Source organism: Etheostoma cragini, chromosome 7 (assembly GCF_013103735.1).
Source record: "Etheostoma cragini isolate CJK2018 chromosome 7, CSU_Ecrag_1.0, whole genome shotgun sequence".
Classification (NCBI taxonomy): Eukaryota; Metazoa; Chordata; class Actinopteri; order Perciformes; family Percidae; genus Etheostoma; species Etheostoma cragini.
The window spans coordinates 1178126-1191660 of record NC_048413.1 but is presented as its reverse complement, the minus strand read 5'-3'; the positions used below and the strand labels follow the sequence as shown (position 1 = coordinate 1191660).

Below are 13535 nucleotides of genomic sequence, written 5' to 3'. Positions count from 1 at the left end.
ATAACAGAAACACACCGAAGTTTGGAGCATTTGAATAAATGAGTTTTATGCTAAATAAATAAGTACATAAGTAAAGAAACAAAGTCAGGGATCTCCTGAATGTTAAAACAGAAGTGACAATTTATGTAGCATACACTAACTGAAACTGTGCTTCAGCATAATCAAACCACTGCTAAGTCCGATATGTTTCAAATGTGTTATGCATTGCCTCGGCAAAAAGACTAATCCAGTCTTTAATAAACAACTTAACTCCTAGATTACATTTCAGCAGCTGTCAGATATTAACTGACTTCATGGACCGTATCACATGTTGGAGTGTGAGGGCAGTGAAGGATTTTGCTCACCAGTTGTTTGAATTGGAAGGGTAATCATCTGGATAATTGGTAGGAGGAGGTGGATAGCTCAATTTTGCAGGAATGCACATCAACCGGCCCGAGCCAAACTGCTAATAATGCGATCCATTTCTCCACTCAGCCAGGTAGGATTTTCCACACTGGTGGCATCTTCAAATGATCACTACTTAGCCCTGGATGTGTCATGTCTGCACTGTTCTGTCAGGCATTCTGATCAATTACATCATTCGTTGTGTATAAAATAGATCATTATTTTTACTCTGATGCAAAAAGTTACTTTGCAACTACTGCAGTAGCCTTTGAAGTGTTCTCCAATCTCCAATGTTGGGTAGTTAAGTTAGTTAGTTATAAAGCCTGTAATTTTATGTCAGCATTTTTATAATTTGGTGAGAAAATGTTTTCTATTATAACCACAGATTTAAGGTATCAGCAACTATATTTGTGCAAACATTTTTAGGAATTGTTCTGAGTAAAGATATTTCATCCACACAGCACATTATGGCGCTGTAAGAAGATATGAGAAGAGAAATTGAAAGCAATATACTTTAAAGCATCTGCACATGAAGATCATTGGTAGAGAAGAGGAATTCCTCTCTTATCTGAAGTTTCATGGTCTCCTCTCCTATCTGACCTTGACCTGCTCCCATGGGCGCTCTGTGGACAGATGCAACCTGAACATGATACCAAAATAACAAACGTCAGCACCAGAATTTGGATATTAATAAAAAATGCTAACCTGTAGGTTGGCAAAGAAAGGTGGATATTTAAGAGCGTGGACATTTAACATACAATGTGCTGTGTGCAGTTTGCCTGGTATTGGGTCATTTGCTGCAGCAGAAGCACAGACATGACAGGGCACACAGACATACTCTCTGGTCTGTACTTCCCACTGGATTGCAGGGCTACATGAGGCCAAAATCTGCCATGCCATCAGCAGCCTGTTGTTCTGATTAATCTTGGCAAGGAAGGCAAAAATCACCTGCCGTCTTGTGTTCCCATCAGTTTGCAAGCTAGTCTGTTTCCACATATTAGTAGAATGTTCCAAGACACACGCCAGACCGACGGGGGATCTCTTTTCCACACTGCCCATGGGTCCTTTTTCCTCCTCCAGCCACACAGTTTCTTCCTCCTCTCTGCTTTCCTATCCCAGGTCTATCCCAGCTGGCTCTGAATGTCTCTCTGCTGCCACTTTAACATAGAAAAGAGAGAGAGAAAGCAACCAGAATCCACACAAAATATGTTAAGCTGTTCATATTTAGGATCATGAAAAAAGTGGTTGAATGTAACTAAGTACATCCGCTCAAGTACTTACATTTTAAGGTACTTAAGTGCACTTAAATATGTCCCTGTTATGCTGCTTTATAGTTCCATGTGGGTAAATATGTCAAATTGGAGCCGAAATTGAACACACACACAAACACACGCGCACGCGCACGCGCGCATCCGAGAGACAGGATTGGCTGAAAGCTTGTCACCATTTCTCAAAACTCGACGGATTGGCTACTTCAGAAACGAGGGTGTGATGTCAATGGGAAGCGCCGAACTCTAGTTTCCAAAGTTTTAATGTGAAGCTATGGTTAGCTGATGGACAAAAAAAAGTGAATTTCTGTCGTATTAGCCGCCTAGATAACAGGTAAGCGATTGACTAATCGATAATCACCCATAATAAATCGTTGTTCTGCGCGCTACTGTAAGGAAAAGCCATCCTCTTTGCTAAGCACCGAACCTCATCTTCAAAGCAAATTGCTAGCACATTAGCCGCTAATGTAGCTAACCCATGTTTAGCTTTGCTACTGAATTGACCCCTGGTGGTCATCAACTGACATATGGATAATTAACGTTACATTTTAATTTTATTTTCAAACTAACACTAAGCTGTTAACCGTTTTCAGTTTAAATGGCATCAGTTAACTGTCTGAACATTCATGCTAGCTTTAGTTAGCTAGCATCATCGTTAGCATGGTTTGGAGCTTCAGAGCTTGGCAACGTTAGATGTAAACATAGGCACGCCCACCTTCGCCTCGTTGCGGCAGTTTCACGTCTTTTATTTTAATATTGGTTCCATGTATTCCCTTAAATCACTTGGAAAATATCTAAATGAGCTTTAAAGAGAAAATGCTTCGCAGTGTGGAAGTTTGACGTGTTTGCTCTGCCCCAACGAAATCAGCCAACGGCACTGAACGACAGCCCAAACTGAAAGCAGAATAATATTATTACTAGAATCAACTTTATGGCCATGTTACACATTTGCAGAACAGAAACTCAACTTTAACATCTTTTTCGTCTGACATGGAAACACTGCACAAAGCTGTGAAAACTAGAGCTCCTGTATATGTAGTGGAATTTCTCTCTAATCCCCCCAGGATATCTCTACCACACACACTGTGTTTGTGTGAACACATACAAGGAATGTGACTCTGGCTTTCTGTTGCTCTCAAAGGACAAATAAATAGACTTTCAGCTATAAACAAGGACAACTAATATGTACAGATAGACATATGTATATATACATACACGTATGTACATACGCACATACACTCTACACATGCATACATATGCTCTACGAGGATTGTAAACTGTAGTACAGGAGGGCATTGCAAAAGTGCAAATGATGATAAAATAAATTTAGAAATATTAGTATAACAGGTTGCTTATATATCTGAGGTAGCTGGATACGACAGTGTATACAGTGTATATTACAATGTACATTACAATTGTGTATATGACAATGTACAATATGTTCATAGTTATGACAGCAGCGTCATCAATGTGTGCATGTGTGAAAGATATGGTGTTTGTGTTGGGATGGCCGGTTTCATGTTTCTCCGTGCAAATGCTTGATTCATTGGCACATGAGACAATTGGGGGAAATCATTCTGTCTGCCTTATCGCTGCAAGGAAATACAGCAAAGAATAAGGTCACATTTAATTACGTCACATGGGGGTTATATAAACTTGTAGAGCTGATATGTTCATTACAAAACTGTGTCTCAAGAAAAAATGAGAGTAATGGTGGTGTACAAAAGAACAGTAAACCTCTACAGACAGATATGGAAGAATGTTGTATGTGTTTACAACAGCAACTGGCACAGGAAAAACTTATTTTATTACTGTATTATATTTATAGAGGTTGTAGGCTACTGCTAGAATGGTTTGGGAAAAAAAAAGATTTGTTCATATATGAACTTGCACACACTAAACTGAAATAAGTTTTGAATAAAGTAACTAGAGTAGGGCTGGGCAATAAGGAGAAAATCTAATATCATAATATCATTGACTAAATGCATCAATGTTTATATTGCGACGATTTTGGGACAGTTGGTGCTCACAAAATGTTTTTTACAATGAAATTTTAGATAAATAATCAGCCACTCTGTGGTGAATAGTTTCAAGTGAAATTATAGAGAAAAAACCAATCATTGTTTTCCACCTATGTACTGACTAGATTTACATACATGCACAGAAATTGTGTGATGTAAAAAAGATCTGCAATTCTTCAAATGTTATTCCCTCAAAATGTTCCACAACACAACCCTGGAACACTTTGTGTATGCTTTGTGGTGCAGGTGGGCACAGTTTGTTTTTATTGCCATTTGTAGACCCCGGGCTGTCTACAGAGACCGCGTTTTTGGGGACAGGCAGCTCGTGGATTGTGAGGAGATATTTGCTGTCTGTGACAAATACTGTTGTAGCCCAAAACACACGTGACATCGCTAAGAGCACCTTTAATTGAGAACATAATTGGTAGTTGCAGCCCTTGAAGCCAGTACTTTCATGATGATATGTTGAACTTGCCTCTTTGCCTCCATCATGGCTTCATCTTGATTTTAATACAAGAAATGCGAGAGAGCACTAATTGGAAACAAACTGTTAACAACTATTGAATAGAAGAATCAGGTCCACATGGTTTAGAGGAGCTGGGTAGTTGCAGTGCTGAGGTCAGCATGTAGAGCCCAATAGTTTCCGTGATAACAGAATCATGGACTGAATCACAAAAAGTAAAAAAAAAAGCAAAGAAGAAGCTGAACACAGATTCCTTAGGGCGCTACATAAGGTCAGCGCTAAAAGTTAACTGAAACTGTTAAAAACATGGCTACATCTAAGTTTCCAACCAAGCCCCCCCCCCACTGTTACTGTAGGTCAAGAAATAAAAAAACTATATCTAAGTCTAAGTTTCCACCCGAGCCGCCCCAGTCTAACTGTAGTTAAAAACGTCTTATAATTACACATTCCCAGTGGCTTTGGCCCGCTGGGGGCAACTTAGGCCCGGTGGGCCACTAGGATTGCAAAACACTCAGGGAAAAGCCATAGTCTTGGCACTGTAATTCAGTTTCCTCCTAGCTGTGATTTTCTTCATCAAGCAACAAACAACCATGGCAGAAAACATTGCACAACTTTCTAAACTTGCGGTAAAGTGCCAATTTGTTTTCACTGTCCCATGTTCGTCATTCAGATGGATGACCTCAACGTACTACACCACAGATGCCTCCTGAATCTGAGGCGACGAATCAGAGATATTGGGGATGGGCGCCCTGCACAGGAACGATACATGAGGTTACAGAAGGATGGAGACACACTCAGGTCAGCCTGTTCTCAAACTGAAGTGATTCATTGGCTTTGTTGGATTGGGTTTACATAGAAAGATGCTTCTATGTTATATGTGTTTGTTGTCTTCTGTGTTGGTTCTCCGTGTGCCAAGTCATGTCATGTGACGCCCTTTTTTACAATGAGTGGCAAAATGTGTGTGTTTATTACGCATTTTGACATTTTTCCTCTGTATGTTTTGCCTAGCAAGATATTGGGTCGGAAATTACATTCTTATTGTCTATTCATGTAAGAAAGAAAAGGGCTCACAAGCTATTGCTGTAAAGAAATCCTAAAGGTTTTAGCATATTGCTAAGCCAATGAACAGGTGCCCCCACCACTTGTGGGAACGGTGCCTTGCTCAAGGGCATCTCACGCTGTAATTGGTCCGTACAGGATTTGAACCAGCAACCCTCCGGTTGCCAAGCAAAATCCCCACGGACTGAGCTACTGCGACCTCCCTATTTAATTCAGCTGCTTAAAACTGGTTTCTCCATGTACATCTCCAGTTTTCCCTTACTTAACAAAACATCCCTTCCTTTCTTACATACAGCTGATGATCATCATATCTTATGAAACAGTAACAGCCAGTGATCATGTGCATGCCATTTGATATATCTTTCTCTAATCAGCCAGCTAAGGAGATGTTCTATGTAATTGTGAATAATGAGTACATATTTTAGTCTCATTTCTGTTGCACATGTCTCGTTCATCTGATGATTTTAGTGATAGTGTCTCGACAGTCTTTCGATGAAAAGATAAGGTCGTTCTTCAAGATGTTTCTCATTGTGCATACAGCACTCACCTATTGTTAACCTGTAATTTCTTCTCTTTAGTTACCAAGGGAACTCCGAAGAGGTGGGTTGCTATGTGGCCGGCCACCCTTTATCGAAGGGAAATTGCTACTTTGAGGTAAGGCTCATTGATGGTGGGGCTGTAAATCAGCCTCGGACATTGTTATGGGAACGGAGTTCTGATTGAGTTGCAAGACCTGACTGTTGGCTTAGTTCAACTGCTGATATCTAACTGTGCTACTCTTTGTGCCTCTGCTTTTTGGGGATATATGGTAATCATTAAAAAATAAGACTGTTTGTCCTTTGCACAATCATTCATTTTGAAATGTCGGGGTGGGGGATTATTCACAATTTGATACACTTACCACATACCATCGTCCCTGTGTGTGTGCCCAATATTGCTTTACCATCCAGCCAGCAATTTTATCCCCTGGTATCCCATTGCTGACAATTTTCTTAAATTCATATTAAATCCTAAGCGCCCCCCTACAGTCCCAGTTCACCAGTGCAAAACCACTACCTCAAGAATGTCCGAGCTGCAGTGGAATGAGGGCTAGGGTGTGGGTTAGGTGGGATCTTTGTGCACAAAAACTAGTCTTACACACCGTGTTTTCAGCAGGCAGGCAGACTGGCAGCAGGAGAAACTATTGGGACATTTGTTTAGCATTTATTTCTGTTTCAGGCCATTCTAATAGTTCTTAGTCGTACAGGAGAAAGGTATTTTGCTTATTTAGCACAGGAAAGTTGCAAGAGTTCAGTCATAAATTGGGTGCAGAGGGCTGCAGTGTGTAAGCTTGTTTGTTGAGAGTGCACGTCAGAGCAGGCCTTCTGACGTGCGGTTAAGAGAGGGCAGGTGAGGTAGACATACTTCCTCGGTTAGGTTTTGAGGCTTCAGGACATTGGGCTATACATTATGCTGTGAACCTGCGTCATTCTGCTGAGCTGCAAATAGAGCCGGACCATGCGGCATCAGTGTAAATGATTTTCTTCTTCCACTTTTCTTGATTCTTTTTTTTATTTTTATTTTTATTTTTTAAGAGAAGCACCACTTTAGACATGTGTTGACACATTTCAGATCTGCTTCAGTGAGATTTTAAACAGACCGACAGTGTGATTTGACATTATTTATCGGGACTGTGTGGTGTCCAAGATTTGTCCCAGATGTGACATTTCTATTAAATGTGATTTCAAACTCCCATCTGACCTCAGGATCACTCCCTCTTCCTCCCTAGCAAGAACATCTTAACAATAACAACATTTTATTAAAATAAGAGTCACATTTGCAGCCTGATAGATACCTCTGACATTTAAATGACTGGATTTTAGTGTGCTCATTACCCAGAGTTTTATGCTACATTATTCTCCGCTATGTGACGCACATGCTGTCAGTTTCCCGGATATCTTGAAAATTTGTGAGCGTTTATTCTGATAAAGGTCAGGCTTCTGTCGACGTATGCGTCACTGCTGTCCTCGTGTTTCTCCTCGTTCTGCCTTCGCAAGGAATCCGTTTCACCTCTTTCACTGCTGCTGCACTTTCTCCAGTTTTCATCATCTGTCTTCCTCAAGTAGAACATCTGCCGCATTCCACTTGTTTTAATAGATTTATTCAAACAAGAAATCCTATCAGCATAACTAAACGGGTCATCAGTGAGCACGTTTTTCCATCTCATATGTATTTTAGCTTTATTTCAATCATACAAACACAAATGGTATTTTAACAGTTGACGTGTGGAATGTTTGTTCTTCAACCAAGCAGGTTTATACGAGTATTATCCTCTAAGTGCAAGACTGGAAAGGAATCGTCCCTGGAATTTTTAGTCTAAGAAAACCCAGAAGTTTTGGTATCGCATCACATGAGCTGTCATTATTGGCCAGCGATTTTGGGGGTCTGGGCTGTAGAGGGAGGTAGGTATGTGGGAAAGGGGAGAAAGACATGATGCAGATGATGGAAGGAATGATGCAGAGGCAGACTATTTAGGTGAGAGAGAAATAACCAGGAAAAGTCACAGACAATGACAAAGGAACGGTACAAATGCTGACTCATTTTTCTGCTGTGTTTGCCTGCATTACCTTCACACCTAATTGTGCTCGGTAGTGTGTGTCAGTTTGCTCTGATTGGACTTTAGCAGGCTGGTGTCATGTCAGAGGGGAGGAGGTGATTGTGGAGGTTTTCCCCTGATGCTACCGGGGCTCTGGAAGAGGGTGGTGTGGTTATAATATGTTCACGCTGCAGTTATTATGGCCAGAAATATCAGAGGAAACGGTATTATCATGATAGTCATCAAACTTTGCTGGAATGATTGTCTTAGATTTAATAAAACCTAACAAACTGAACCGTGAGCTGTATTTTGCAGCTTTGTCAGACATTAAATATACTAGAACACCGAGACAGCTGACTGAAACTGACTTTGATTACAGTGCCGTGTCTGTGTCTTAGAATGTGTGCACCCATTTAAGTTGTTCACATGTTCTGATTTCTTCTGGGTGTAAATGTTAAAATAACCAAAAAATAAATCTTTATCACTGTCAACCAATTGTACTCATTGTATTTATTTATTTATTTGTTTGTTTTTATTCCTTTATATCAATATAAGGTAGTGTTGTGTTGGCGATATTTTGGAGTTTATGATGTAACCCACCTGTCTAAAAGACTTTCTAGAGTGCAGGTGCATTGTAGTAATCGTTTCCTACTGGGTGTTAACTGTTAAAAGGCAGAACTTTAGAACATAATAGAGACAGAGACTGCGAAAAACTAGTATGGTGCTGTGTTCATGGTGCCCTCTGAAAACGGTGTTAATCACAGTGAGGATGGCAGTAGAAATAGCTGACAGAATGCAGTAAAACGGGTACACTGGCACATCTCAACTCTGGACAGCTTAACATCCGCATAGGGAGTCAGACTCTGGGCAGACAGAATGAGGGCTACAAAAGACCGAGATTTACTAGGGGGCTATACTTTTCCTAAGTCTGGTTTTTCATTGAGGGTGAAGTTTCACATCATAAGACGTGTTTTGGTTTCTGCTCTCTGCTGTAAATTCATGCCGTTTTTCTTTTAGAAATACCTTTTTAATTGAACCCACATACAGTACGTGAATAAGATCTAAAGGCCTTCTTGAAGCATGACAGTTGTGCTACAGTTGCAGTAACTGTGTCTGTTGTGTGTCTGTTTTGTGTGTGTAGGTGACAATAGTGGACACAGGGGTGAGGGGGACTATTGCTGTGGGCCTGGTGCCTAAATTCTACAGGCTGGACCACCAGCCTGGCTGGCTGCCATATTCTGTAGCCTACCACGCTGACAACGGCAAGTAAGTCAAACCACAGTACAGCATTGGTTTCTTGCATGGTTTGAGAAAATGGATTGTGGCCTGATGGTGCTGCATCAACACATAACTATATCATCCCTATATCATTCTCCTCCGGTCCTTCCTTTTTTCATTTGCATTTTTCTCTGCTGTAAAAGTCACAGAAATTAAATACGTCATCATGGCTCTAAACTTTGCACGCCTAATAATTGTTAGTAGGCTTCAACTAACAATAACTTTCATTCTAGATTAATTTGTTTTATTAATCATTTAGTTTATAGATTTATAGTAGTACAAAAGAAATAAAGGAGAAAAAAGTGAAAAATGCAGATTGCAATTTCTCTTTTTTCTGACCAATAGTCCAAAACCCAGAGAACCCAAAGAAAGCAGCAAATCCTCATAATTGAGGCACTGGAACCAGTGAGTGTTTTGCATTTTTGATTTATGAATGACTTGTATGTTACTCTAATGGTATCGTAAACTTGCAGGAGAGAAGACAAGAAGGAAGCTTACCAATGACAGTTTTTGCCGTCTACAAAGGGATCATTCTGTCAATTCACAAGCAAATCATTTGAACGGTTGTTTTTTTGCAATAACTGTCCAGCTTTTATGTTATAAAGATTTCTATCTCTTCACTCTTCCTAGGTTATACAATGGCAACCCTGTGGGACAGCAGTTTGGGCCAAAGTGTGCGCGTAGTGACCGCATTGGCTGCGGAATACACTCAGAAAATATTGAAGCAGGTCTTACAACAGTCTTTTTTACCAAAAATGGCAAGGAGGTAGGTGTTTTAAAACATGCTTCATTTCAAACATGCACTAGCAGAACTGTGTGTGGGTATAGTATTGTCCCTTGTTTCTTCGCCCATTGTTTCCTAACATCCTTCTGCTGTGCAGGTTGGTTCAGTAGAGGTTCCTGCGTCAGCAGAGGGGTTGTTCCCCGCCGTAGGGATGCACTCCATGGGGGAAGAGGTGAAGGTTGACCTGCAGGCTGAGTGGTTCCTGGAGGAAGATGACAGTATGATGATGGTGGACAGCCACGAAGATGACTGGGGGCGGCTTTACGACGTCAGGGTTAGCGGCACGGTAAGAAGTTGAAGAAGTAGAAATAGAATACTCTACACTACATTTTGGGGACATAACAGAGATTGCTGTTCTGTGCAATGTGTAGCTTAATTTAGCACAAAGATGGCAAGTTTTTTACCATGTTCACGCCACTAAGGAGCTTCATTACCATACTGGTAGTTTATATAGACTGTTTCATTTCTGCTCCTCTTCGGTGGCCGACAGGGCCATACTCACTTCAACTTAAGAAAACACATGGAAATAGACAAAACACAAGCAAATTTAGAGAAGTTTATTAATGAGAGAGAGAGAGAGGGAGAGAGGGAGAAAGGGGGGGGGGGGAGAGAGAGAGAGAGAGAGAGAGAGAGAGACACGGTGTGCAACTGCTTTAAGATCATAGACCGTAAATATTAAGTCTGTCTGTCTTGGCTTATGTCACAGGTGATACTTAATCAGCAGAGACGTATCTGTGAACTCGCGATTAAAAAAAAAAACAAAAAAAAAAAACTGCATTAACATTTTACATTGATCTTTGTCATATTACATGAGAGGGTTTCATTTCAAGGTCTGAAAGGCACATCACTGAAATGTCAATCAATCTGTATTCATCTTGTGGAGAAATTTGCTCTTGAAATAAAAAATAAAAAAACAGGGTTTCCAGTCACTCCGTGTTTAGTCAGCCAGACAATTTGCGCTATCAGACCGTGGGATTTATCAAACTGAGTGACTTCCGCCTGCGCATGTGAAGTTCACACAAAACTGCTTACTCCTTTGTATTGTAAGTAAGACCTCTGCTGAAAAAGTTATTGCATTCATTAGCATGATTACTGTGTAGTTCAAAAATATCCAAAACACCAAAGTACGACGACATAGCGGGCCAGACGCAAGCTTTTATTTTGAAAAGTCAAAACTCGGGGACGGCACCGGCCGGGAGGGTATGATACTGTAGCATACACTGTATGCTGTTGATGTATCATATTAATAATAATAATTTAACATACAGTCTATGAACGGGAGGTATAAGACTGGAGGTATCCAGGCTGCAGCCTGTTTTGAGGGTTTGTCTGCTTTGGTTTTTGCATCGTTTCTGTATTTGTTTGTGTTGTTTGTATTTGTAGCGCGTTAGCTAAATGTGTTGTCAAATTAATAAAGTCATTTTCTTTTATTTGCTTGTGTTTTCTTAAGTTGTAGGGCGTTTGCCTTTGTCAGCCACCGTAACTGGTAAATCCAGACAGCTAACTAGACTATCGGTCCAATCTGAGTTTCCTGTTGCATGACTAAAACCACTTCTTAACGTACACACGTTCCACCTTAACAAGTTCCTTCCCATGGCTGTTTTGTGGAGACACCGCAGCTCTGTCTGGTGCTAAGCCCCACCAAAGGCGATTGGGATTGGTTTAAAGAAATGCCGATAAACCATAGCACGTCCCCCCCCATCCTGAAATGCTGTGTGAACTAGCCAGACCCCCCTCCGCAGTGCTGTGGAGAAACGTCTGTCAGTGCTGGTTTTCAATTGCCTATGTGGCTGGCTGAAGTCTAGAGTCAGTTCCAAGTAGGACTGCAAGTAACAATTATTTTTAGGGTTGCCGCCTAAACCTCAATAATTTGATTAATTTGTTTCTGAAACCAACAGAGTTTAATATCCTCTTGAATGGCAGCAGAGACGCTCAGTGGTGCGCTAGGAACGTTATAACATAACTATGACCTGGGGTCCGATTCAGAAAGCGGGGTTAGTGAAAACTCTGCGTTTGGTTACCCAGAGATGAGGGAAACTCTGAGTTTTCTGTCTAAGAAAGGGAGATTAATTAAAGAGAGAGAGGGGTAACTCCAGCCCATTTCAGAAAGAGAGGTAACTTAACCTCAGAGTCAGTTACTATGGTAACTGAGTCTGTGAACCTTACCTGTTTGGGAGTAGAATTTCTTCTCTGTCTCCTCCCTCTGACACAGTCCTCTGTCATTACCTCATTCCTTCATTCAGTCAGCCTGGGTCCGGCGCAGTTTATCTGCATGAATAAAAACACTTACATCCACCATCGTGGACATGCTCTTCATCCCTGCACATTCTTTGTGTTGCGTTATGTTTTTTGCAAATTCAGAGCCTTTAGAAAAGTGTGCCTCCCTCTGAAATTTTTTTTTAATAGTGTTCCCTGGACACAAAACAGTGAAAGGCGTTAAAATGAATGAAAATGAAACTGAATATAAATCCGTTAATGACATGATGCTGCATTCTCAGAATGGGATTAGTAGTGGTTTACTTTTTCGCCTGCTGGATTGCACCTAAATGAAATTATAGGTAACCTACTAACATTCCAATTTTCCCCAGTAATATTATAGGTTTCCTGTGATTAAAAAAAATAAATTAATACACTCTTTTACAGCTTACATAATGACTCAAGGAGCAATTTTTTGCCACACCAATTCCTCTTTTGCAGCAGCCGTGTTGCTTTTTTAAAATTTTATTTTTACAAAATATATATTCAAACTCACTGTATATGTGTGTGTATATATATATATACTCACATGAGTAGTTCAAGTTCTAGAGGGATAAAGTATGCCGCCCGATTTGTTTGTGGTTGTTGCCATGGTGAAACGTAGTATCATGGCTCCATGCATGCTGCCTTTTCACTGGTGCACGTGCTTAACTCTGAGGCAACCTACTCCGAGTTGATTGAACTAACTCAAATCAGCTGTTCAGGGTTCAGAGTTCAGGGTTAAACTGCGAGTTTGTTAAACCTCCTTCCTGAAACGAGCCCCTGGATGCACGGTGAGGTGTTCACCTGGAATCACTAGACGCCGCCTGATACGATATCCTCACCATACTTATGTCACCATACGATATAATTGCAATATTAATACTTGTGTTGTCCTTGGGTCTAATTGACCCGTTTTGAAGTTTTTCAATTCAGAAATATGGATTTCTTTCAACCAAATTGCCCAAAAATAACATGGATGATTCCATACAGTTTTCTTTAGGTAAAATGAATGATTACTTTCATTGAATTTTTTGGGGTGTTTTAATTAATCTTATCAAATTTGAATTCTTTTTTTTTAATGGTTTCAAAACAGTATCCAGACTAAACTTTGACACATGACCCATCTGTCATCCACTCAACATCCTCAGATCTTAACTATTAGTCAAAATATATCATCATTTCTGTCTTTTTAACTAAAATCTTGAATAGTTTGATATAAAGGAGGTTTATTGACCATGAATTCCAAGAATAAGTGTAAAACCTATTATTAAACCAGCTCAGGTTTTAAACAAATGAGCCAGTAGCATGGAAAAAACATTGAAAAGCACAAAAGAATATTCATTTTAAATTTTGATCCGGAAGGACAAGTTCATGGTTACGGTAAGACAACACAAGGGTTAAATATTTGAATAATACAGCGTGGGTTGACGAGAAACATCGACTTCCCACCAGCGCTGGCTTAACA

General features: G+C 40.3%; 1 protein-coding gene across 1 annotated transcript in view; it reads left to right on the top strand.

Annotated features, from left to right (window-relative positions):
• Window positions 1–1833: 1833 nt before the first annotated feature.
• spryd3 (SPRY domain containing 3) overlaps window positions 1834–13535 on the top strand; it is a 50446-nt gene continuing 38744 nt past the window's right edge. The window contains exons 1-6 of the mRNA XM_034875668.1: window positions 1834–1986; window positions 4807–4934; window positions 5774–5849; window positions 8912–9036; window positions 9679–9814; window positions 9930–10118. Coding sequence (XP_034731559.1) covers window positions 4807–4934; window positions 5774–5849; window positions 8912–9036; window positions 9679–9814; window positions 9930–10118 — 654 coding nt within the window. The 5' untranslated portion in view covers window positions 1834–1986. The remainder of the gene's footprint in view (window positions 1987–4806; window positions 4935–5773; window positions 5850–8911; window positions 9037–9678; window positions 9815–9929; window positions 10119–13535) is intronic.